The 25,622-nt window shown below is 46.4% G+C and overlaps 1 protein-coding gene across 2 annotated transcripts in view; it reads right to left on the bottom strand.

The window, feature by feature from the left end:
- CASKIN2 (CASK interacting protein 2) overlaps positions 1-25,622 on the bottom strand; it is a 263,177-nt gene that overhangs the window by 120,117 nt on the left and 117,438 nt on the right. The window contains exon 1 of one of the 2 annotated variants that reach the window (XM_086930759.1): positions 9,296-9,419. The exons of the other annotated variant lie outside the window; for it this stretch is intronic. Coding sequence (XP_086786885.1) covers positions 9,296-9,326 — 31 coding nt within the window. The 5' untranslated portion in view covers positions 9,327-9,419. Of the gene's footprint in view, positions 1-9,295; positions 9,420-25,622 lie in introns of those variants that run through there. 2 annotated transcript variants of the gene reach the window in all.

The following is a 25,622-nucleotide window of genomic DNA, read 5'->3' as shown; positions in this document are numbered from 1 at the left end:
AAGCCTCGCCTAAAACAGTACATGTGCTTTTCTGTTGCAAGACATTTTTGTTAGCTTACAGCCCGCCCAGTGTTAACCACTGGTTGGGCTCATTATCAGGCAATTAGCTTGCTTCCTATTTGATGGCTTGGGTGGGCTTTGCAAACCTGTTGTGACTGTGTCCATCCCGTGGAGCATGGATGCATTACTGTATACACAGCATTGGTCGAGCATTCAAGAACTCTTGTATATACTTTAGTATATACTTATATATTAGTATATACTTAAATGTGTATGTATTTTGTGGGCTCTGGAAATCAGCCCTAGGACTTGTCTGCTTCCACTTAGGGACATTTTTTCTGTTCAACTGCCTCTATTTAACTGTCCTAATAAAAAAAAGCACCAGTAGAGGTCAGTAAAATACCAGAATTGCTTTCTGCTGAGGGACTTAATGTTTTTAAAAAATTTCTGGCAACTGCTTCTACTTCAACTTTCTTGATTGAAAACGACCAGCAGAGGTCAGTAAAATACCAGAATTACTGTAGCATTCTCTAGATTCCAGTCCATAGAAATGGTCTTCCACGAGCACCTGTAGACAATATTATTTTTTTCAAATTTTGTATTTTCAGTGATATGACCACCGGAGGCCCCGATTTTATATTAAAAACAGAGCTTTGGACTATACCATTTCCTGCTGAAAGGCAACATTTCTCTCCATGTGTTCCCATACCTCGCGTGTCAAGCAGTTTGGTGCTTACGTTTCCTCCATGTTGAAGAACAGTAGATGTTTCAGCACCCAGGCTAATGTGCTGCATAGCTAAATACATATAAGGTCCTAAAGGCGAGGCCGATTGGATTACAAATGCTTGTTTTTCCTGGTGTCACTTTTTTTGTTTAGCATTCTACGAAAGGGTGTGTGTTTTTCAGCGGTCTCTCCACCCCACCTCCAAGTTGCTCCATCTTGCTTTGTGCTACTGTGTTTTCTGTCTCAGTGTCGTTCTGTCTTACTGCCAGTTGCTCTATACCAGGGGTACTCATAGTACGGCCCGCGGGCCGCTGGCGGCCCAGCAAGCCTTCTCTGGCGGCCCGCGGACCTTTCAGACATCTACCCGAGTTTTTTTTTTTTTTAAAAGGCTGTCTGCAACTTGAGCTCGACTCCGAGACTCTGCTGCCTGTGGGGGCCGGGCGATTTCCGCTGTAGTCAGAGTGGGGCTGCAGGGGCGCTGAGAGGTGACAATAGCCTCATTAACATGCTAATGGTCAGACCATTAGCATGTTTATGAGGCTATTTTCAGCATTTCTTGTTTACATCTTCTGTCGTAGGAGTCCTTCCTATGTAAAGAAATCCTGCCCACTCACGTGAATTTCTACATTGAGGTTCACAGTGCCTTGGTCCTTGTGATTTCTCATCTGCCTCATCCCTTTTCCCCCTTCAAGTTGGACATGGGCCTATTTTTGTTATAATGCGGTCAGATTACCTTAACTACGTGTGTTTGAGCACAAGGTTCGAAAGACCATCTCTTTGCTTAAATGGGTGTAATTTCTGATCTATGTTTCCTACGTAGTCATTGCTTGATTTTGCTCACGAGAAAGTGTCACTCATAGTCATTGAAATGTTACTCATAATTGCACTGACATTATGAAAATGTCAGACATTGCAATCTGAAACCTTGGCAGCTGTTATATTACATGGTTTATCGGTCAGCTGGGGCTGGTTAATCCACAACATTAGTTAACTGGCACAGCCAGCAGCTCCACATGGCCTTAACCCCCAATCCGCTCCTTGCAAGGAAACCAAACATTCTCTATTAAAGTATTCTTTATTTTAACAACACCTTGATATACTTGGTGTGTCAGCACAATTACGCCCCTTGCAGTGAGGCAGGCATCTAAATTGTGTGTCCTCAACACCAGTGGATTCGCAATAGTGCTGAATTCTGATCTAACTCTTCAGGGCATTGCTCTTGAAATACTGTTTTGTAATATGCTTTGTACACATTCTTTGCATCTTGCAAAATTTATATAACACACCTGAGAATGAACCTTACCTGTAGGGAAATTGCTCATGAGACTGTTTGTGATGAGTGACTTCAGAAAATCCAAACAGCCATTCACACCAGGGTCTGGAGGACACTCTTAGCAAGCATAAGGTTCATGGTAGAGTTTATCAACAAACACTAACCCTGCTCTGTGGGATGCTGCTTTTGTCACATAGATCATTTTATTACGGTGCATTTCATAAGTTATAACCAAGCACAGTGAATTATGAACTGCCATCAAAGCGCTACATGCAACCAGCATGGTACAAGTTAGAAAGTTATGTTTTTCCCCAGTCTTTGACTATCTTAATTTTACTAAAAAGGTTTTGTTTGGATAGAAATACATTGTAATTAGTAAAGTCAAACCTAACTACTGTGTGGCCCTGCAGGAGTTACATTAGTCGTTTTAGCCAATTTATTTCTAAATAGTGCTTTACATGCACTTTTGCATTCATTTTTTTCAAAATTTTATCCGGGACAGGAGGAACCTCCTATCAAAATCTTACTTAAGGAATGCTCCCTTGCAGAAATTCAGGTCGGGTACTACATCTGGCTTTCAGAAACGCCATTTGAGAATTTGGGTGGAGTCAATAGAGTAATTGGGTTATGCCAGTGGTGGAAGTGTGTGGAGCCGGGGGAGGGGGTGGAGCCAGAGGATGTGGGTGTGGCCTCCTAAAAATAATTGAGCACCTGGACCTAATATTTTACAAAAATAAGCAGACATGCCGTGGAGATCTTTGGATTTCTGTTCAGCAGAGACCAAGTCCAATCTTCTTAACGAGATTCTCTTGCCATCATCAGCCACATCAGAACCTTAGCTGCCCTTCAATGAGGCTTTGATGGCACCTGTCGTGACAGCTTGGGAAAATCCATCATCTATGCCAGCGGTGGATAGACTTGTGGCATAGAGGTACAGTTCGGTACCAGGCAGCAACTCACTTTTTCTCTCCACACACCCATCTCCAGAGAGCCTGGTTATTTAAGCTTCTTTCTCCAGTACACAATTGAGTGGTGCCTTATTTACTGTACATGCAGATAGGGAGTCTAAAAGACTGGAAGCATGGAGCAAGAAAGCCTTCTCAGCAGGGAGTACAGCTCTGAAATCGTTAAAGGCCAACTGCCTTCTCGCCTGTTGTACCCATGCTTTATTATGGGGTATAACCCAATTGATGTTGCCCCACATCCAGCAAACATGAAGGAGCATTTCAGGAGGTCAATGCAGATTGTCAGAATGCTTCCAGCCATATCATTAAATCTGGACTGGACACAGCTCTACTCCGTTGCCCATACTATGAGGACATCCATTTGTATCTATCTGCATATTTGTCTTCGGATGTCCAAATTCACTGAAGACGTCGAAACCAATCTGATGGACCTTACCTTTGTTAAAGTAGGAGGGAGGGAGGGAAAGGAAGGCAGACAGAGGAGGGAGACGGAGGGAGGGAGACAGAGGGAGGGAGGGAGACAGAGAGGGAGGAAGACAGAGGGAGGGAGACAGGGAGTGAGGGAGACAGAGAGAGGGAGGGAGACAGAGAGTGGGAGGGAAACAGAGGGAGGGAGGGGGGAGAGAGTCAGAGTGAGTAAGACAGAGGGAGAGATGGAGAGAGAGTCAGAGGGAGACAGAGGGAGACAGAGAGACAGAGAGAGGGAGAGAGAGAGGGAGAGGGAAAGGGAGAGGGGGAGAGAGTGAGAGGGAGTGAGAGGGAGAGAGCGGGAGAGAGCGGGAGAGGGAGGGAGACAGAGACAGTGAGTGAGACAGAGGAAGAGAGGGAGTGAGAGAGTCAGAGTGAGTGAGACAGAGGGAGAGATGGAGAGAGAGAGAGTCAGAGGGAGACAGAGAGTCAGAGGGAGACAGAGACAGAGAGAGGGAGAGGGCGAGGGAAAGGGAGAGGGAGGGGGAGAGAGAGGGGGAGAGAGGGAGAGAGAGAGGGAGAGAGATGTGTGTCTATGCCGGGTCTGGTGGCTCAGTGGACGAAGGTGTGATCAACTTTATGGTCACAGTTTTGTTTGTTGCTCTAGCCCCGCCCCTTCCCCACTGACCCCGCCCCCACCGGTGCGGCCCTCGGACACAAACCACACTGTAAATTTGGCCCCCGAGAGAAAGTTTGTGAGTACCCATGCTCTATACCAAGTGTGATGGTTCCACCCCACCATGGTCTCTGTGTTGCTCTGTCTCGTAGTGCGCTTTCCTGCTCCTCCTTTGTTGCTCCTGTCCCTCATACTGCTTCTCCCGCGTCCCCCAGAAAAGAACACACTATTAGAAACAGTCCCGCCCCTAACATATATGATGATTTCCAAAATGAAAAAAATAACTTGCAGCTGATTAGAAGCAAAACTGATTTTCACGGAGCACATACATACCTGCTAACCTACCTCACCGTGAGAGGAGGGACGGGCCTTGGAGAGGGATAGGACCTTGGAGAGAAGCGGGGCCTGGTGCCAAGAGCCATCTACCAGGCACTCTGCCCCCTCACCTGCCCCTCCTCCACAAAAAAAATAACAAAAATAAAAAAAAAACTGGTTTATCGAGGCTATCGCCGATGCTCTGGGGTGTTTTCACACCTTTTAATGGACATGGCAATTTACTGCCTCCGAAAACAAGCTGGAAACCCACGGTTTACAGTGGGTTTCAGCTCGTTTTCCCGGTCACCGTGTGATTTCAGCTCCTTACGGGGTGGTCGTGTGAAGGGCCCGAAATTGTGGGACACACATGACATGTGAGTTATTGGCTCTACACATATCCCTGGGCAAAGAACAGCAAGGTCCAGTGTATTCCATGCACACACCCACCCAAGGAAAAAACATTTGCTCAACTTCAAGATAACCGAGTACTAAGCACACTGAGTACTCACTACAAGGACATTTATGGGAACAGCCACCAGAGTGCTAGTTTGAGTATATCATTAAACACACACAACACATACAAGATCGCCAGGGCGCGAGCGCACACAAACAATTGCTTTTAAAGAGACGTTGAGCAAAACGCACGTCATAATGGAGACATGCCTTTACTTATTGGTAAAACCGGGGCTCGGCCTTTTTGTAGCCTCTGGGGCGCACACCTGCTCTCCGAGAAATGCTGCAGAATAGAGAAAAGAGAATACAGAATAGAGGCGCCAAGTTTATGAATATATCCAGGGCCACTGGAGGGCGCGCGAGTCTCGGAAAGGCATGAAGTGCTCAAGACGCCAATTACGTGTCAGGAACTGTCGAAGGAAAACACTGTTTCCCTCCGGATTCCTACCTCCCATCCGACTCCGAGCAACATCGAACTCGAGACAAGTTCACCGGAAACGACGCAATTATAACAGCACATGCGGAAGTGTCGTTTGACTGCCTGGTAGTAAACAGATCTGCAACTTCAGGCTCTGTTATAAGGTTTTGTTGTAACATACAGGAGTGCACGCACTGGAAGTGTACAACAAAACCAAAAGTGTTCATGGTGATATCCACTGACCTCTGACCATCGCAGCCATGAATGATAGAGGCGACCTCCTTTCCTACTCCTGGTCTCCTATTTACTGAGGGCTACAGGAGAGGAAACAAAAAAATACAGGAAACAAGCAATGCTCGCCATTTCGCAACTGCTACCCCCTGATTATCTCCTGTTTAGGGCCAAGCCCTTTGTAGGTGTGGGTTCGCCATTTAAACAAAATAAAACATTTTGCAAGCACCTGCAAACAAGCTCAACGCAAGCAAGCACATAAACTTTAAAGCTATAGAAGGGGGGGAGGTTTTGTTACATCCAGTATACTTCATAGCCCCAATAGCGGGGGACAGGTGTAGTAATACAAGTGCAATATTACACTGCATTCTTGCAAGTTCAGCATCATATTTTAATTTAATTGAGCATCAACTCAACCCAGCCACAACAAGGTATAAGAGAATGACATTATAGTAATATCGTATTTGACATCTCGCTTGTTAACAGTTCTCTTAATACGACAAACATGCTTAAGCGGTAAATATACAGCAATAAAACAATAAAATGATAAACTTGGTGGAATACGGAAAATCAATTAGGGGAAAGTCCAAGGAGAGGCTTGTTTTGCAAACACACAAGCACTTGACACTGACCAGTAAACACTGCTAGAGAGGAATCCTTTGGACAAAGTTCCCGAAAGAAGGAAGAGTGGAAAACTTCCAGGAAGAGAAGGCCCTGGAACCTCTGGGAGTGAGCGGCAGGTGAAAATGATGAAAAAGGCCTTTTTTGAACATCCCAGTAATTTGGTGTAGTGTATGTTTACGTTATTTCACAGATTTAACCCCCTCTGTTCATGCTTTGTCCTAAATGACCGCTCAGCTGCAGTGTATTTGGCAAATCGTGTAGCTTTTTTCCTTAATTGGGGTTCAGAAAGATCGGAATCTCCTAAGAGGGCCAGCAGCTGGTATTCCGGGTCAGGAGACCAGCAATAAAGGTGTGATGTCAGAAAACGTTAATGGTTTTGCCGCTGCTGCACCTTTTCCCATCGCTATCATTGAGTACTCCTCAATCTTCTTCTAAAATTGTTATGCTGATTTAAGAAACAGTTTTTTCGCCACCATGTAAAAAACGAATCCGCTTTATTTTCTCCTGTTTCATTTTTTTTTAACATTAGATGAAATCTAAGAACAAAGGCACTAGACTTTCGCCCCTAATTCCACACCCCACTCTCAGCAACAGTAATAAATGCTTTATGTCCATCCCCCTGATTCTCAATACAGACTCTGGGTCAGGACTTAGGACTGGAACCCAAGAACTAACGTACTCTGAGGAGTGAACTCGAGCACATATTTGACCTTACTAGATCAACATACCTCCATTTACAGGGATTCAGCCGTCAGCACACTTCCCATACACAGTATGGTCTCCGATTCCTCTACGGCTTCTACATTATTAAAGGTGTGGTCATAGACAAGAACCACACAGCTGAAACATCACTGGCTTTTTCTAATGGAAGGTATAAAAGGGATATAGTGTCCCATTAAAAGAATACTGCAAGTCACCGAAGAGTTCCTTAACCATATAGAGAAACAAGGCCAAAGGCCAAGTTTCTTTATAAGGTTATGGAACTCCGAGGTGACTTGCCATATCCTTACCATGTATGCCAGGGTGAACTTTAACTAATATAATACATGGTCACATCATCAGCTTCTCCACAAGCCACTTAAAACCTTGCTGCAAAGCTCTATCATATGGAAGAGCGAGCATGTTTGTAAAGATGAAAAATAAAAACGAAACCTCTAGTGCAAAATTAATCCTCAAATACCTGTTAGATATTCGTTGTGAACAGATATCAGAAGCAGTAGCTTGGAATGTGTAGAAACATGAAGAAATATTCTAACTTTTCTCTATCTAAAGAGTGCAAAAAATAGACATAAGCTCTCTGCTCGTCATTGTAAGCTATTCAAATCGAGTAGAAGAAAGAAAGGTAATGTTCTGTTGCTTTAAGGAGCTTCAGTCATGCTCTGTGCCCTGACCTGCCTTTTACCTGGGCTGCTGGCACTGGCAGCAGGCATTGTGCTGTCAGAGCTAGACTGTAATAATTTATAAGAGTCTAGTTCTGATGTTTTTCTTCATAATCGGCGAATGGGTGCATCACAAGTTGCCAATTGTAAAGAAATTAGAGACTGGCGTTTATACAGCGATTAGAGAATACCGTGTATTATAAACATATCTATATTGTGTATGTGTGGAAAGCCAATGCCAGGAGGAAGCGCAGCACAAGGGGCCATGCCACCTACCTACACTGCACAAAAATTTACAGAACAGATCAGGGTTCATAGCTACTCTGGTAGTCTCCTCTGCCAAATTCACGTGTCCGATGCCTCACGTTTTAATTGGTAAACAAATATTAGGACAAGCCCACAGTGCTGTTGTTCACTGCTGCGTACTTAACATCAAGTTGGCAGTTATACAGAGGCAATCCACTCACAATATACAGGGCAAAGAAAAAAAAGACTTGTAATGCAGCCCTAACCATCTAAGAATTGCTTGTCCAAACTCAAAAACCAGTCCCACCAACGTTTAAAGTGATGATAAAAACAAGGTACACATTAAAAGAGAAAGGATTAAACGAGCACTACATTTTGCCACCTTCACCAGAAGAAAGTATCCTTCGACAAAGATCCATGTAAATTCAGACCAAAATTTAGTATGCCTTACCCCTCAAAATTAATCCCAAATGCTGCAATGTGACCGCTGCAATGCTTAATAATAATCATTTCCTGGAACCGGCTCATGATAATGAACAAAACCTGACTCAACATCAAGCAGAAGTTTAACGGTGCACACAATGTACTTGGTTAATCTCATTTCATAACAGAGCCCTGATGGCAATATCAGATATACTGATACTAACTAAACAACCCTGCAGTGAGCGAGTTAACCATGCACTACGTTCTCTCTCCCACGTGCTGTATTACCACTTTCCCCATACTGGGCCAACGTCTACGCAATATGGCCATTCCCTCTCAATGCCACGACTCAGAGCAGCACCCTCAATGAACTTAGAACAACTTAACATTCTAAAATGCACAAAAAAAAAAAGAACCCGCCTTCCAAGGTCCAGCACTCGTGCCTTTTAAGGGTTTGACTCTTTCAGTGTAGTAGACCGCAGATGCTGCTGTGCGGAGGAGTAGAGTACATGAGATACAGGACAAGTCACATGGTGCCGAGGGATCCAGGTGACTGCACAGGATGGAGGACACATACCATACAGATGCTTATAAAGCTCACTGGTTTATTTTAGGGACTGACGAAAGACGATAGCACGCATACATGTTCCACCATTTTAGGCGATTGCTTTGTACTCGTGGCTTCAAGTAAGGTTGCAATCACTTGCTACTGTGTAATGTCTGCTAACGACACGTTTCAGCATAAAATTAGAGCCTGGTACCCAGTGTGTAGCTTCTACTAGGAAAAGCAGCCCACTGGGTAGCCAGTGGCAAACAAGTTCATTGAGCAGTTTTCGTTACGTTTACTTCAGAAGTCTTGCTCTGCAGTAGTTGTTTTTCAATGCTTTTTTTCGGGAGCTTGATGTAAATGGCACTAGAATTATCGGTCTGCACTAGGGGCTATAATCTACCTGGGAAACAAGAGTTTTATCCCTCATGCGGAGGAAATGGACAGGGACATGCTTTATGATGTAGAAAGTATAGCGCACATTCAAAGATTACCCAGTGTGCCAAAGCAGTGACTTACGTTGATATTGTGATCCATCTGACAATATAATGGAGGGTTAGGAGTTCTTCAATAAGATGCTTTCCCTCCCGGGATACCCCAGAATCCTTCCTACCTGTTACAGCGCAGAACAAGACCTGGCCCATTGTTCTGCCTTTTTTCTTCGTCACAGTGACTTCACTTCCTTTCTTGGGATCTTGACATCCAGTGCTGGAATATCATGTGCTATCAGATCGATAAATGCACTGCCCTTCAGAGCCCACCGTTTACACATATTTTGGGGTGGTGCATATAACAGGGTGGCCTTAGGTTTTGTCTGGACATTTTCACAGATGTAAAAAAAGGAGGCCTTTTAAGCCCCACAAGTAATTAGAGCTCAAATCCCAAAAATATGGCCAGATGGATAAGGGGTCTTTTGTATAGTTTTGAACATCATCCAGGGATGTGGAGACTTTCTACCCTGAAATAATTAAACTTCTACATCTCCAACTCTCCGGACAAAACAGCAACACCCATTCTTCTTCCTTCACCACCATCTGATGCCGAGCAACACTCCACACACCAACTGTACTGGAGGGTCTTACTGCTGGAAGAAGCCACCCTGATACTTTTCGAGGTCGGATCTGGTTTAAGAGGTGTTTCAGCCTCTTCCATCTCACAGACTTAGGCTCTGGGCACTCAGTGCGCGCTTTGTATGCAGCGATGTTCTTTTGGGATGCAGGTCCAAGCTCTTTGCCATATAATGTCCTCTTGATCCATCCCACAATAGTTACACATATTTCCAAAGCAAACTCCTTCAGGCGTCAAGTCATGACCAGTGCTGGACTATGGGCCTGCGTGGGCTTCTCAAAGGAACTCTGAGGTTATGATGATGATTTGTTTGTTGGTGACATCTGCTGGCTCCCCTCATCACTGGTTGGGAAGGCTTCCTCGTTTCTGATAATAACCTGCTGGATTGTTCAAGATCACTAGTGGATTTCCTGTTTTGCACTCTGGTCAAGAAGAATCCACAGTGACGCTGTAGCTCTAGTACGATTTGGGGTTGCTGCCTCTGGGTGTCCCACTCTTCTCGGCATGAGCTATGGTTACATTTGTGTTGGTTTCACTTTGCCAAGAGTCACTCTGTTCTCCCCTACCAATATAGTCTGACTGTGTCCATGAAATTGAGGCTGCAGAGTATTAGCCTCCCATGTCCTGTCAGTCTCACTAGGTTCTTTTTTCAATCGACTGGCATCCTCTCGGGCTCATCTGTTGCATGGATACGCAGGGTCTTCACTTCCTTTGTCCTTGGGATGTTAAGTCTCATGGTTCCAATCAGCCACAGACTCCCATCTAGCTCAGTTCCCACCTGGGACACTAACCAGTCTCTCTAATGCCCCACTCATGAAGTAGTCAGCCTCCTTGAATCTTCCTTCTAGGGGGCAGCCAGTCTGATACAGCTCTCTCAGACTTTGTCCTGTCCGGGACAGGCACTTTCTCTGGTTCCTCTGTCCAAGGGATTATCAGTCTATCCAATAGATGCACAGTCTTGGTTTCCTCTCACTGATGTCCTGCCTCTTCAGTCCCATATATACATTTCAAGCGGTCTCGAGCTGAGGAATTCCACCTCAAATCGAGGGCGTTTTGCTCAAGGCCATGACCGTCCCACTGGGCACATTGTCTGCATGCTTTGCTGCGTGGACGACAAAAGCTCTCACAAATCCTCAATGCATTAATTGTTTTCTTCAAGTGTGCATTCCTGATCCTCACCTACTCACTACCACTTGTATTCATGCCATCTCAAGACACAGGCCTACTTAAAGGGTCCTTGGGAGAGTGAAGAGGCTCAGAAACGGAGAGGCTTGGAAATGAAGAGGCGGAGAAGAATAAAGAGACTTGGAAAGAGTGAACAGCCCTGAAAGCCTGTGGGCAGACAGGTGCTGACAGTGCTGTTTGCCCCAATGCCATTCATGTGCACAGACTCGTAAGGAAGGGGTGCTATTAAATGTCTCCCACAGATAATCAAATGAGATATCCGGTCTCCATTTTGTATGTTCCGATCTGCGTGTATTTTCTCTGCCAAGTGAACTAGGATTTCATTACCACTAGTTTATACTGCACAATGGTTTTGTTGCCCCCACTGCATTCTAGATTCTAGTGCACTGGTATATCCCCACTGATGAGGAGGGTTCAACCAGCAAGTCACCAGGCAAAGGGAGGCTGGTGACAGCTAATAGTGCAAACGCACAAACCTTTGAACCTGTAATCCTAGGAGATGTATTTACAGATCGCCGTGTGAAATCTGTACAAGCCCAAGAAGGGGCTCAGTGTGAGTCATTAGTCAAATCCCAGCCAAATCCTAGTAGCCCATTTTTTGGAACGTGGACACTGGAGACCAGTCGCAACTGTAATATCTGGTCTCTGCCTATGCGCGGACCACCAGTCCCTGGTTTGAAAAAAGTACAGAATAGATGATAGCCCATCCCCAAACCCGTGGTTGCTTCATGCTGAACTCTGTGCTGTATCATACAACAATACTTTGTCTTTAGGTGGTGCTGTCCTAAGACTCCAACCAGTTCCACAGTCAATCCACTTTCGATAGGAACTAAAAGAACTTTCTCTCAAGGCTTTCAGCAGCGCGGCTACAGTGGTGCAGCTACTTTTATACAGACCGTCCACATATCAGGAAATGGCAGATTCTAGCAAGTAATATTGCCATTACTGGGGGCCCGCCTGCGTGGGTCTGTGGAGAAATCTCTGGGTCATTATTAGCACTGGCTTGAATAAGAGGTCAATCTTTAAAGTAGCGGTCTCCACCCCCTTTCCCTTTGATAGATTATATGAAGGACCCAGAAAAGTTGACCAGCTGGACCAGCAGAAACTTGGTGAAAAACAGTGAACAAAGGCTATCTAGCAATGATCTTAAAACTGACCTCATGAAAAAGGTTGTCCTTAAAAGAAACTCAAAATCTACAAAATTAACAGAGTTTTAAAGTGAGTTTCCTTGCTTAAGCCTAAACGTGCATTAACCCCGTCTCCAGCAGAACTGGACAGCGTGGATGCATCTGGGCTTGGCTGCCATGATACAGGCATTCAAGGCTGCTCCAGAATACAAGGTTTCAAAAGGAGAGGGTACCCCACTTTCACCAGGGAACAGGGTAGGAAGACAGTTAGTCAAAGGGGAGATCCCTGGAGTCGACTGGTCGACTGATAACTATTGGCCTTTCCTGTTAGAGGAGAAAAGGTCACAGAATGCAATGGGTATTTGAACGAACATAAAAATAGGTTTCCACAAAGAAATGGAATCGTTTACAATCTATATTTATTAAAATTACAATCAATTAAACAATAAAAAAACAAAGTAAATTCATATACTTTTAGCAATACAGTTTAAAATCCAAGGGAAAGGTACCTTGGAAGGATAAAAATAAATATTCAACAATGTTACACAAACACAATATTACGGTACACGATAAATAGGGACACAGTCAAAGTATATTCACAGTAAATAGACAGCAAACTACACATAATCACAAAAACCCCTAATGCTCCAGAATACAAGCCCGGACACCGAAATCTTCATTAGAGGGAGGCACTTGGACCTTGTACCTTCCCCACTCGCCAACTTAACTTTCTTCCAAATTGTGATGCTGTGACTTTTACAAAAGATACATTGTAGACATGTACATGAATGAGGTTTGTTTTATGACAAAATGGTAAATAAAGTTTTTAAAAAAAACATTCTTCCAAATTTCGTATCAATGTATACATTTATTTAGGAGGATCCTTTTGATCACCGCTATGTCAGTCTTTGGTTTTAGAACTTGGCCTCCAGACCTTTCACTTGGGGTTACCTTAAACACAACCAATTAGGAGTCTCTTCTTTCTTAGACGTTCTTTTCCCTCTTGAATTGGTTACGGTGACCCTTGCTTATAGTTTCTTTGTAGTCTTCAACAGTAAGGCGTTTTCACTGCGCCTCCCACACACCACAAGTGCTTTCCTGTTGCAGGAATGCCCAACAGGGCAAACAAGGTGTGTTTATCGGCCAGACCTCCAGCCGCTTAGGGCTGTTTCAGACTGCTGTGGCAGGAGACATGGCATAGGGCTCTCTCGCCTGAGCGCAGTTCTTCAGTTTATTCAGGCTGGTTCTGACCCTCACACATTCCCAAGGCTCGGGGTCTATTGGTGCCAAAGAGTGGAAGGTTACAAACATCTGTTACACTAGTTTTAAAGCTTGATGTCTGTTAGGGGTGCCTACTCCTACCATCTAGTGATTAGTTACATATGCCTGACATAGACGTCAAGCCATCTGCTGTGACGTCATTAGGGAATCACAGAGATATGCTGCATGGCACGACAAATTGCCTGACCCTCTGTGCATAGATGATGCTTTGGTTCAGGACAAGCTGGTTATGGTGTGGTCTGCGCATGTGCACTCAAGTGCGGGTCCCTCTTTCAATATCAGCCGGGGCAGAGGTTCAAGACAGATCTGTTCTCTGTGCAAGCCAGCCTGGGTGAAAGGGCGGATCCAAGGGCAGAAATCTGGGCTGCTCTCTGGGGTAGGGAGGATGAAGGGTACAATCTTTTCAAACTGGAAAGTGGCGCTATCTAGTGCGAGCCACAGCAATCCTGCTTATAAACATAGTAAAAGAAGCTCAATCTACCGGCACAGATTAGCAACCATTTAATGGTCAGTTGTAGGGCATTAAGGAAAAAACATTCCCTGGCCCGTGGAGCAGAAGAGGGAACAGTGAGAGTTAACTATGCACACGGTGGCAACGAGGGAAGGCAATAATAGGAACATGATCATAAATGGATGGAACAGTTCGAATTGAAAGTCATGTCCACCACAGTTCAGGGTGAACTAATCGCTGAATAACTACAAAGCCTCATTGGTAAAGCGATTTCCCATTCGTGAGGGTATCCTACTTTACAAAATTCAGAAGACATATTTACATCATGGCTAAGGCACACCTACAGAATAAAAAAAAAATGACTATGGGAACCTTTGGCTGTTCACAGCGAATTCTATTACAGGACCGGAGGCTTCGGATTATGCTTCTTTTTCTTTTATTTGCTACTCACAGCAGCCAATGAAAACGTTTTGTATGCAAATAAAACTACATTTCCCATGATGCTTGTCCATACATCACATCCTGTATAGCCCTATAAGAGCTACTGTATCCTGTTTCTCCTCCTCTTTCTTTGCTGCTCACGCAGACAGTTAAGTGTTCAGAACATTATGTTATGATTAGGTCTTAGTTGACTGTTGAATTATCTTTGGTGATGTTGTGATTATGTTTACGCTTATATCGCGCTATGTTGCATACTCGTGTTTAAGTATGTGCCTTGGTTGTACTAGGGGCCATTATGCGATCTTTTTAAATTGCCATATATTTCTCGATTTAGCACTCGCTGGTGCTATTGTTTTCCGACTATTGGGGCTTGAAGGGCTCCAGCTGGGATCGGTGGAGCGCTCCCGCTGAAGCATTGTACTTAATTAGCTGGGCGTCCCTCCGGGCATGTTTTTCCTCCCCCAATGGCCTTCAGGCATTTTAGAGGTTCCCGCTGGGAGTGGCGTAATGTTGATGCGCTCCCGCCCGGAGCAGAGCTTGAGCATTGCACGGACGGCCCGGCCGCTGAGTACCGCGCCACCATTTATTATATTCCTTGACTGCGGGTACGGCGGTGTATCCTTAGCGCGGGTGGCCTGATCAGGCTTAATTCTATGGCAGGACAGGAGGCTTCAGATTATGCTTTCTCTATTTCTTTACTACCAACAGCAGCCAATAGGAACATAGTAAAGAAAACAAAAAACTACAACTCCCATGAGCCCTTAGGCAACCATAGAGAGTATATGCTATATAAGTCACCATAGAGGACAACACTTCCTCTTTCTTTGCTGCTTCGCAGCCAGTTAAGTGCTTTTCTATGTTACATGCTTTATTGACTGTTTCATTGCACTGTTACCTTATTGTCCTGTTGTATTGCCTGTGCGCCGCCTTCGCTTTGTGATTTGCTTGCAGCCGCTTTGCGCGTTGTGCTGCCGCTGGCGTTTTTTCTCCTAGTTTACACAGGACGTTGTGGTGTGATTGTGAGAGCGCGTGTTCGCCTCTCTGGCCTTGCGGGCGCCTCCTAGTTTACTCAGGACGTTGTGGTGTGATTGTGAGAGCGCGTGTTCGCCTCTCTGGCCTTGCGGGCGCCTTGTGCCCGCGTTGGTGTCTCTGTGGAGTGGGACCGGAGCTCGGGGACTTGCGCGCGCGTGTCGCGCGTCGCTCTCCTTCCGGGAAACAGACTCGTCACCGCGCATGCGCATTGGTGGCTTTTGACGCTCCGTGTGACAGGAGCTTGGAAACGCTACGAGGCGGCGTTTTTTCCTCATTGCCTCTGCCCACTCTGTCTGCCGGAGAGCTCCTCTGACGCCCTTTACCTCTCGGAAGGTTTTGGGCTGCATAATTATTAGAGGCGGTGCCTAGGGTGTCTTTTACACGCAAGCTGGTCCCGCCACCTTTAATTCTGTTTATTTTGGTCGAGTTATTGCTCTACCTTCTTGGCTTGCGTGGGGCTGTCACCCCCCCTGTCAGTGTCGCTTGATTGTGACCTATTGTTTACAATTTAATTTTGTTGTGGGCTTATAAATATACTTCGGTATATTTATATTTATACTACTATTCCATTTTTTCTGCCTGTTTTTCCTCAGTGGTGTGCAGTGTTTTTTCTGACACCATGGCAGACTACGTCGACGCTGAGGAATATTTTTATGAGGAGGAGCAGGAGGAATCATTGGAGTATGATTTGGTCGATGCCCTTGACCAGGGCGTTCAACATTCCGTCAATACTGCATTGGTCCGTGCCATTGGGCCACTGAAACGTCATTTGACTGACTATGCCCAGCAACAGGGTTGGATTCCATCCTCTGCTTCCAGGTCTTCCTCTAAGTCGCCCAGTAACCCTCACAGGTCTGATTTTGTACGTTTGGCCAGGTCTTTGTCTGCTCCTGCACCGGACACTGAGGATACCTCTTCTTCATCATCTTCTGGTCCCTCTGGTCCCCCTCCGGCAAAAAAAGTCCTGAAAGGAACATTTTGTTGACGCTTCTCCACATCCCCCAGTTTTGACCTTTGAGCCTACGGATATCATACACCCTAATTCCAAGGTTTGGTCCCCTGCTCCAGAAGTCGCAGACTATATCCAAGACCATATACGTGATTCTTTTGATCAGGAGGTGCGTGCTCGATTACGTTCCGAGTGCCCTCGTCCGGAGTTGGCGAACAAATTGGCTGACACTCCAGAGGTCGACCCAACAATTTTGACTTATCTTAAAAAATTTAATAAGGATCCCAAGAAGGGTATTGACCGCTCTTGGCGCCTGTGCCAAGGCAAGTTACTAGATCTACTTGGTCCACTGACAAAAATCCTGGATCTGGGGTATCAAGCCCAGGGGGAGGCGTCTGGCATTGACCCAGATGTCCTGATTGGCTGGGCCCAAAGGGCTATCTGTCTCCTGGAGAACGCAAACTGTGCCCTTTCAACGGAACGTAGGCGTTCCATCTTGCTGAAAATGGATCCGCGCTTGTCGGAGCTGGCTACATCCGAATCGGGTGCTCTGGCTCAAGGTCTGTTATTCGGTCAGCCTTTTTTGAAAGAGCTGACTAAATTTGTGGCGACCTTTAGTGGCCTGGACAAGGCGCAATCCTCCTTGCGCAGGGCGTTCCGCCCGGTTTTTGCCAAGGCCGGACGTTCTGGGGGACGTTCGTTCGGCCGAGGTTCTGGTCAACAACGTGGCCAACAGTCCCACCAGGGTGGAGGCGGACAGCGTCAGCAGCAGCAACAGTCCTATTCTGGATCAAAAACCACCTTCTACCCCTCCCGAAAAGGTCGAGGCCAAGGCAACAAGGGAGGCTACGGTGGTAACCAAGGAGGACGACAGGATTACTCCTCTGCAGGTGAGCCTGATTCATTTCGACAGTGTTGTTTTGGGGGGCAGGATTCAGTATTTTCGAGAGAATTGGCGCTCGATCTCCAGCGATGCTTGGATATTGCAAACAGTGCAGGGGTACCACATTGAGTTCTACCATCCGCCTCTTCAGGGTCCCGTCCCTTCTCCCCTTGTTTTCTCCCAACGAGATCGCGAGGTGATTTCCAAGGAAATCGGTTCTCTTCTTCTCAAAGGGGCCATTGTGCGAACGACCCTCCATCCACAGGGGTTCGTCAGCAATGTGTTTCTGGTGGAGAAGAAAGGGGGAGGGTCTCGCCTTGTACTCAACCTCAAAGAATTCAACAACGGGGTGATTTATCGTCACTTCAAGATGGAGGGCATCCATCTTCTCAGGGATCTTCTTCGCAAGGGCGACTGGATGGTTCGCCTGGATTTGAAGGACGCATACTTGTCCATTCCCATCTTTCCACCTCATCGCCGTTTTCTGCAGTTCCAATGGCTGGGGGACTGGTTCGAATACACGGTTCTCCCGTTCGGTCTCTCGTCCGCCCCATGGTGCTTCACGAAGCTCCTGCGTCCAGTCATGGAATCACTACGTGCACGGGGGTTGCGACTTATAGTGTATCTGGACGACATTCTTTTGATGGCTCAGTGCCCTCTACAACTGCGCTCCCATTTATCTTGGACAATCGATCTACTTCAGTCTCTCGGATTTCTAGTGAATCCGCAGAAGTCTCATTTACTGCCCACTCGATCGATAGAGTTTCTGGGTTTCCTTGTGGATTCGGTCTCTTGCCAACTTCTTTTACCTGCCCAGAAAGTCAGGTCTATCAAGAGGGAGTTGAAGTCACTGTTGTCTGCACCGAACGTATCGTTGCGGTCGATCGCTCGGATTGTCGGGCTGTTGGCTTCTTCCATTCAGGCGATATTTCCGGGTCCCCTGCATTATCGGGCCTTGCAACGCCTCAAAATCAGGCACTTGCAGAAGGGTCTTCGGTATTCCGACCTGGTTCCTCTGTCCCAGGATGCGAGATCGGAAATGATGTGGTGGCTCCATCACATGGAGGCTTGGAACGGGAAAGCTCTGTTCGGCTCGACTCCGGACTTGGTTTTGGAATCGGATGCGAGTCTTTGGGGCTGGGGAGCCCGTTGCGGAGACTTGACGACGGGCGGCCGTTGGTCTCAGGACGAATTAGCCCTTCATATCAACTGCCTGGGGCTTCTGGCGGGATCGTTTGCGATCCGCAGTCTTGCTCCACAAGCCACCAGCTGTTGCATTTTGCTCCGCATGGACAACATCTCAGCGGTGCGATATGTGAACAAATTGGGGGGAACTCGGTCGAAGTTGCTAGCGGAGATTGCGAAGGATTTTTGGCACTTCTGCCTACAAAGGAAGATCACTCTTATTGCAGAATATCTCCCAGGTCGCCAGAATCAAGTGGCCGACTGGAATTCTCGCCATCTGCTGGACTTCAGCGACTGGCGTCTTCACCCTCGGGTCTTTCGATCCCTGTCTCGCCTTTGGGGTCGCCCCTGGATCGATCTCTTCGCCTCTCGCCTCAATGCTCAACTGCCCAGGTTTTACAGCTGGCGTCCGGATCCGGAGGCCATCGCCACGGATGCCTTTCTCCAGACTTGGCCTCCTCAGCTTTGCTATGCCTTTCCCCTGTTCGCGATGATTCCGCGAGTCTTGGCCAGGACGAAGCAGTTTCTATCGGAGATCGTTCTGATCACTCCTCTTTGGAGAGCTCAAGCGTGGTTTCCGGACCTTCTGGAAATGAGTTGCTCGACTCCATTTCTGCTTCCAACGAGGTGGAACTTGCTGTTGGATCCTCTGCTCCAACCGCATCCTCTAGTTCTGTCGGGCCAGCTCCGTCTGGTGGCGTGGCGTCTCTCGGGGAACGCTGGAAAGTCCCTGGCTTATCTGGAGACGCTGAAAGATTTATCAGTGAGGCTTGGGCCCCCAACACGCGCAAACGTTATGCGTCAGCTTGGCGTCGGTGGTGTGATTGGTGTTCTGAACGGAATCTGGATCCCGCTTCTGCAGATATCTCTCTAGTGGTTAATTTTCTTGCTTCCATCGCTTCTGCTGGTTCTGCTTACAGGACCGTCAATTCTTTCAGCTCCGCTCTCTCTGCGGGCCATGATCTGGTCGATGGAAATCCTGTTGGGGAACATCCTCTCATCTCTGCATTGTTGCGTGGTGTGCGAATGGCTAAACCACCATGTCCGAAGTATGTTGCTCTATGGGATGTCTCCATTGTGTTGCGTTTTCTAGAGTCTTGGCCTCCCAACGCTTCTCTGTCTCGTAAGCAGTTGTCTGCGAAATTGACAATGCTTTTGTGCTTAGTCTCTTGTAAGCGTGTTTCGGATGTACGTGCGTTGGACCTCGCGGGTCGTTCCTTTTCCCCAGAGGGTGTTACTTTTACGGTTTCCAGACGTACCAAGACTAATCTGTCTACTGTCACTTATCCAGCGTTTCCCCACAATCCACAATTGTGTGTGGTACGCTGCATTAAGGATTATGAGGTGAGTACTGCTCCTTTTCGTCAAGATATGTCTGGACAGTTATTGATTGCTTTGTTAAAACCTTTTAAACCTGTGGCGTCAGCTACTCTAGCTCGGTGGGTACGCTGGCTTATGTCTGAGGCAGGAATTGATACCTCCATCTTTGGGGCTCACTCCGCGAGGGGTGCCATGGCCTCTAAGGCTTTTCGTGTTGGTGTGAGTTTGCATGACATTGTGAAGACGGCTGATTGGTCTTCTGATACTGTGTTTAAGACATTTTATTTCAAACCCATTGTAGATATTGCCTCTGTTGTGGTGGAACAGCTTTGAACAAGCATAATCTGAAGCCTCCTGTCCTGCCATAGAATTAAAAATTTGCAAACATTCGTGACAAGAATTTTCAATTCTATTAAGGACACGGAGGCGAGGATTATCCCACCCATTTGTATTCTACTGCATTGTTTATGTTGCATCTTGGCTTTGCTATGATCTGCATTGTTTTGCATTGACTTTTTTCCCCACCCTATGTGATGCGACCTTCAAAGGTTTTGGGGATATATGTTACGGCTCTGTTTTTCTTGCAGGTTCGGACCAGAAGTGAGCTATCATCTTGGTCTTTCCGGCACCGTTTTCCACGCCTGGGAGCTTGGATTTGCTGTGTTTCCTGATGCACCTTCGGCGCTTTTGGAGTGGTTGCCTGGTTTTCCTGTTGGATTTTCTTTGCGGTTCTGCCTTCGGATTTTCCTTTCTGGATGATTTGGCGGTACTTTTCTTCAAATGACTTTAGACTGTTTATGGTTCCTGGACAAAGAAAGAGGAAGTGTTGTCCTCTATGGTGACTTATATAGCATATACTCTCTATGGTTGCCTAAGGGCTCATGGGAGTTGTAGTTTTTTGTTTTCTTTACTATGTTCCTATTGGCTGCTGTTGGTAGTAAAGAAATAGAGAAAGCATAATCCTCGCCTCCGTGTCCTTAATAGAATTGAAAATTCTTGTCACGAATGTTTGCAAATTTTTAATTGTGCTCCCGCTGACATCAAAATGCCGCGCTGCCCCGGTAGCCTCCCCCCATTGACAGGGTCCACAGGCCTCCTCAGGTTTACGCTTATTGGTTTGCATGGAGTCAATGTGGCCTGTAGCCGTCGCCGCCCGGCCTTCTGGATGTGGGCATACAGGCTGTGTAGTAGTGGCTCTTGGACAAATGTACATCGCAACACTGCATTGACTTAATATTTATCCTTGTAATGTATACACGATGTTTTGGTACTGCAATAAAAATGGTGTTACAACAAAAATGGAGTCAATGTGGCCTAGGGGCAAGGCTTTTGCCTCCTATCCCAGAGGTTCAGGGTTCAATCCCAGGTTCTCCGGGTTGTGTTTTTTCCAATTACGAAATTATATTTACATTATATATATTTAAATTCGAATTCTTATTAAAATTTCGGCTTGATATTCCTCTGATGAATGTTTTCAGTATTTATACTGCAATGGCTTGTGTGCGCGTGGTAGCGCTATTGGTTTCACCCACCGGAGTCCACAATATGATTGCTCCCGCGGGAGTGGAGATGTCGCGCTGATATGCCTGCGACATACCTGATTGGACCTGCGCTCGATCTTCATGGGAAGGCCTGGGCTCGGCCGCACACAGAATCAAACGCTCCCTCAAGAGCTGCGATACTGCGCTATCATTGCAGTGTTACAAAATGGGTCACTGTGGTTTATGTCTAGATTTTTTGCTCAAAGATTAGGTGTTTCAATGATTATGGTTTCTAAATTAACATTACTCCTGTTACTTCCATAGGGTTGTTCTGATCATTGTGCGGTCTCGCGCTTTCTCCGCCAAAGGCTTTCCCTAGTAGCCAAGTGCGGTTATGGAGTCATAACGCTCCGGTGGGCTTCATTTGGGCGATTTTGGTCCACGCATGTCGCACGCGTCCCCTGTTTGCTTTGAGGTTTACAGTGCCTCGTGCTTTACATGAGCAGATTTCCTGGTACGCCTTCTAGGCTGTAACAATAGGCTGGCCTTTGGAGAGCGCACACGCTCCTGATATTTCATTATGACTCGGACGCCCGCTGGGCTAGTATAATTGACTAAAGCTTTGCTGAGGAGCCGATACATTATTAATTTTCAATTTAGTGTGCACAGGGTTGGCTCCCCCTCTACTCCTCCATTACGCTGTGCTTTGCACTACAATATTGAATACAGATATCCCTTGAGGATGATTGGTTCGGGTATATGGAGGATGCCACATAGTCGAGAGGAGAGCACAAGTCTCCTAAAATAATTCTGTTGACACTCGGGTTCTCCATGTCCTTGAGTAGTCAACCGGGCCCCAAGTATGACAATCCCTAACTCATGGTAGCAAGGCTTGATTGACGCTCACCATCATTCTTCTATCACAGATCCTTGGGCATGATTTTTTACTTTTATTTTAATTTTGTATTTTTTCCTAACTCACAAACACAACGGATATTAGGGCATCCGCGCGCGCTCGACGGGGTTTAGACAAGGGCACATTACTTACACGCTCCGGTGCCTTCTCGACTCACGGGTTCACACTCTGCGACTCTGGGCAATAGCTTGCTTAATCTCCACAACGGCCCCTCGCGGCGGGATGCCTGACTTTCACCTTGTGGATACCCTGCTGGGGCTATCACACAGGGGAATATCAGGACGGGTTCCCTAAGCAAGCGTTGGGACACCCACTGCGGGTAGCTGTGCGCTATATAAGCTCAAATACATTTACATTTACATTTACAGTTAGAGGCGTTGCGGCCTGCTTTTTTGGTTAAGGTTGAAGAATTGCACGACGTCGACGCCAGTCTCCTTCTTTTCCAGTTGTCTCAGAAAGGGTTTACCCGGACCTGACAGGATGCAAAGACAAAATCCTTGTCATAGTCGGCCACAAACGGTGATAGGCGTCGGTATGACATCATCTCCGCCGGCTCTTCGAGAGTTGCAATTCCTTTCATAAAGTTGGACAACTTTACTTCCCGACTACGCTGGTCCCTTGCGACAGATCCCCTCTGGGACAGATTCGTTATTGGTCGCATCTATAATAGGTAGACATATTTTGCTTGTGGTCACATCCTCTGGAATTAGGAGGGTCTTCACGATGTCGATCCTTGACGGGCTGTTTACAGATTCCCACTAGTTTTATCAATTCCTTTCCCATCATATCCCAAAAATTCTAACATATAGCGCTCAGGAGAGCGTCTAGTTGTCGCCACCTTCCCTTCCCTTTATTCGCGGCCGTTCCGATGACGGGCCTGAAGGTTGATGATATTTTGTTCTCACAGGCCCCTTCAGCTCTCTAGTGCTCACCAAGTTACTAAATAGGCGATTATTTCCCCAAGGGAACAAAGAATCTTACCATTCGAGTTTACCGGGATATATATAGGTTTATCTTAACACAGACATAGGCCTTGGCCTCACACCTTCCCGACGTCAGATTCCCTCTTCGGCTACATTATGTACTCGACTATTCCGGTTATAACCTTGATACACTTGTGTCTCTTGGATTAGATTTCCAGGGCTATCTCGTTCCTACGCAACTCAGTTACATATTGCACGCTCCAAATAAAAAAGCTACGAAGAGCCTTTTCCGATGTTATCCATGCAGAGGGTTCCATTCGGGCGGGTGCCAAAGTAGTGGTGCGTTTAGCATTGCCAATCAAACAGTTTTTCCGACCTTTCAGTTATTCGGCTCTTTTCCCTCACATGCCTCTTGACACATACTGCTCAACATGCGCAATGTCTAGGCTGCGAGAGCTATCAACAAGTATAAGAATACAAGGTCACCTTCCTAGTGGACTTGGACCAGCACCTATGACATTCTGACGAAATTCTCAGATTTAGGTCATTGCAGAATGCATCCCATAGCAAACAAGACGGTGACGGACTGGTATTTCGAGTATATCCAGATGGCAATGGGTAGCAAATTCACCCGAACGACAGTCAGTAGGACTGATTCGTCAGTTACAGACGTTCCAGTTGGAGGTCAGTTCCATTAGAAAAGAATGTAGATCTTGTCTCACGAAAATCGGTGGGACTGAAATTTTGTTCTCCTTCGTTCCATATATTTTCGGCGAATGGGGACGCAAATTTCGTGCCGATTAAGCGGTAGCGATCCTTGCAATTCTCGCATGGAGGTCTCCATTTTGTATTTCCAGTACTCCTTGAGACGGCGGCGTCCTGCTCGGAGTCCTCCCTTACCTTTACATTTTTCCAGTTTTTCTCATGCAGCAGCGCTCATGTATATTGGGGCAGCAGTCCTTTATAATACACCAGAGAGCTACAGCTCGCAGGTTAGTCATGTGCCTTTAGATAGCACAGAGTCAGGGTTAGACACATGGCAATGCGGTAAGTACAGTTTCCCCAGGTGGTATATTCCAACCAGGAGATCTTTGCACTTTCAAGGTCTTCTACATGAGGCGTCTGTACCACCAGCATATGCACACATGGCTAGGGCACTTTGCACACATGGCTGAGGCACTTTGCACACACAGCCAGGGCACTTTGCACACATAGCCAGAGCACTTTGCACACATGTTCTTCACGAGGTTTTAGGAATGCTCTAGTCTGTCACACAATGCTTCAAAGCATTGATGGGTTTTGGACTGCTCTGGTCTGCCATACAAAGCCTCAAAGACATGACGGTTTTTGGACTGCTCTAGTCTGTCACACAATGCTTCAAAGCTTTGATGGTTTTTGGACTGCGCTAGTCCGTCACACAATGCTTCAAAGTCTTGATGGTTTTTGGACTGCTCTAGTCTCCCATACAATGCCGCAAATCCTTGACGGTTTTTGGACTGCTCTAGTCTCCCATATAATGCCGCAAAGCCTTGATGGTTTTTGGACTGCTCTAGTCTGCCGAACAATGCCGCAAAGCCGTGACTGTTTTTGCACTGCTCCAGTCTCGCATACAATTTATTTATAAAGTTTTATATAGCGCGAACAAGATCCCGAGGGATATCAGAGCTGAGGGAGGGGTCTTGGAGATGTGCTGTCTCAGAGGAACAGTGATAATGTTGAACACATAAGCACTGCTGCAATACATTTAATGGAAGATTACCGGCCCTTCTCAGGAGCGAACAGGTACTCTAAATATTAAGTACCTGCACTTCTATATTTCCATTTAAAGCGCTGTCCATACGTGACACATATTGGTGATGTCTGCACATATGTGAGACACCTTCCTGCCTCAAAGCCTTTACGGTTTTTGGACTGATCTAGTCTCTCATATAATGCTTCAAAGCCTTGACGTTTTTTGGACTGCTCTAGTCTGCCACACAATGCCGTAAAGCCTTGACGGTTTTTGGACTGCTCTAGTCTGCCACACAATGCCGCAAAGCGTTGACGGTTTTTGGACTGCTCTGGTCTGCCATACAATGCCTCAAAGCCTTGACGGTTGTCGGACTGCTCTAGTCTGCCACACAATGCCGAAAAGCCTTGATGGTTTTTGGACTGCTCTAGTCTGCCATATAATGCCGAAAAGCCTTGATGGTTTTTGGACTGCTCTAGTCTGCCATATAATGCCGTAAAGCCTTGACGGTTTTTGGACTGCTCTAGTCTGCCATACAATGCCTCAAAGCCTTGACGGTTTTCGGACTGCTCTAGTCTGCCACACAATGCCGAAAAGCCTTGATGGTTTTTGGACTGCTCTGGTCTGCCATACAATGCCTCAAAGCGTTGATGGTTTTTGGACTGCTCTGGTCTGCCATACAATGCCTCAAAGCCTTGACGGTTTTTGGACTGCTCTGGTCTGCCATACAATGCCTCAAAGCCTTGACGGTTTTCGGACTGCTCTAGTCTGCCACACAATGCCGAAAAGCCTTGATGGTTTTTGGACTGCTCTAGTCTGCCATACAATGCCTCAAAGCCTTGACGGTTGTCGGACTGCTCTAGTCTGCCACACAATGCCGAAAAGCCTTGATGGTTTTTGGACTGCTCTAGTCTGCCATACAATGCCGTAAAGCCTTGACGGTTTTTGGACTGCTCTAGTCTGCCACAC

This window comes from Lissotriton vulgaris, chromosome 7 (assembly GCF_964263255.1).
Source record: "Lissotriton vulgaris chromosome 7, aLisVul1.2, whole genome shotgun sequence".
Lineage (NCBI taxonomy): Eukaryota > Metazoa > Chordata > Amphibia > Caudata > Salamandridae > Lissotriton > Lissotriton vulgaris.
Note: the sequence above shows the minus strand (reverse complement) of the source record. Positions and strands in the feature narration are given on the sequence as shown.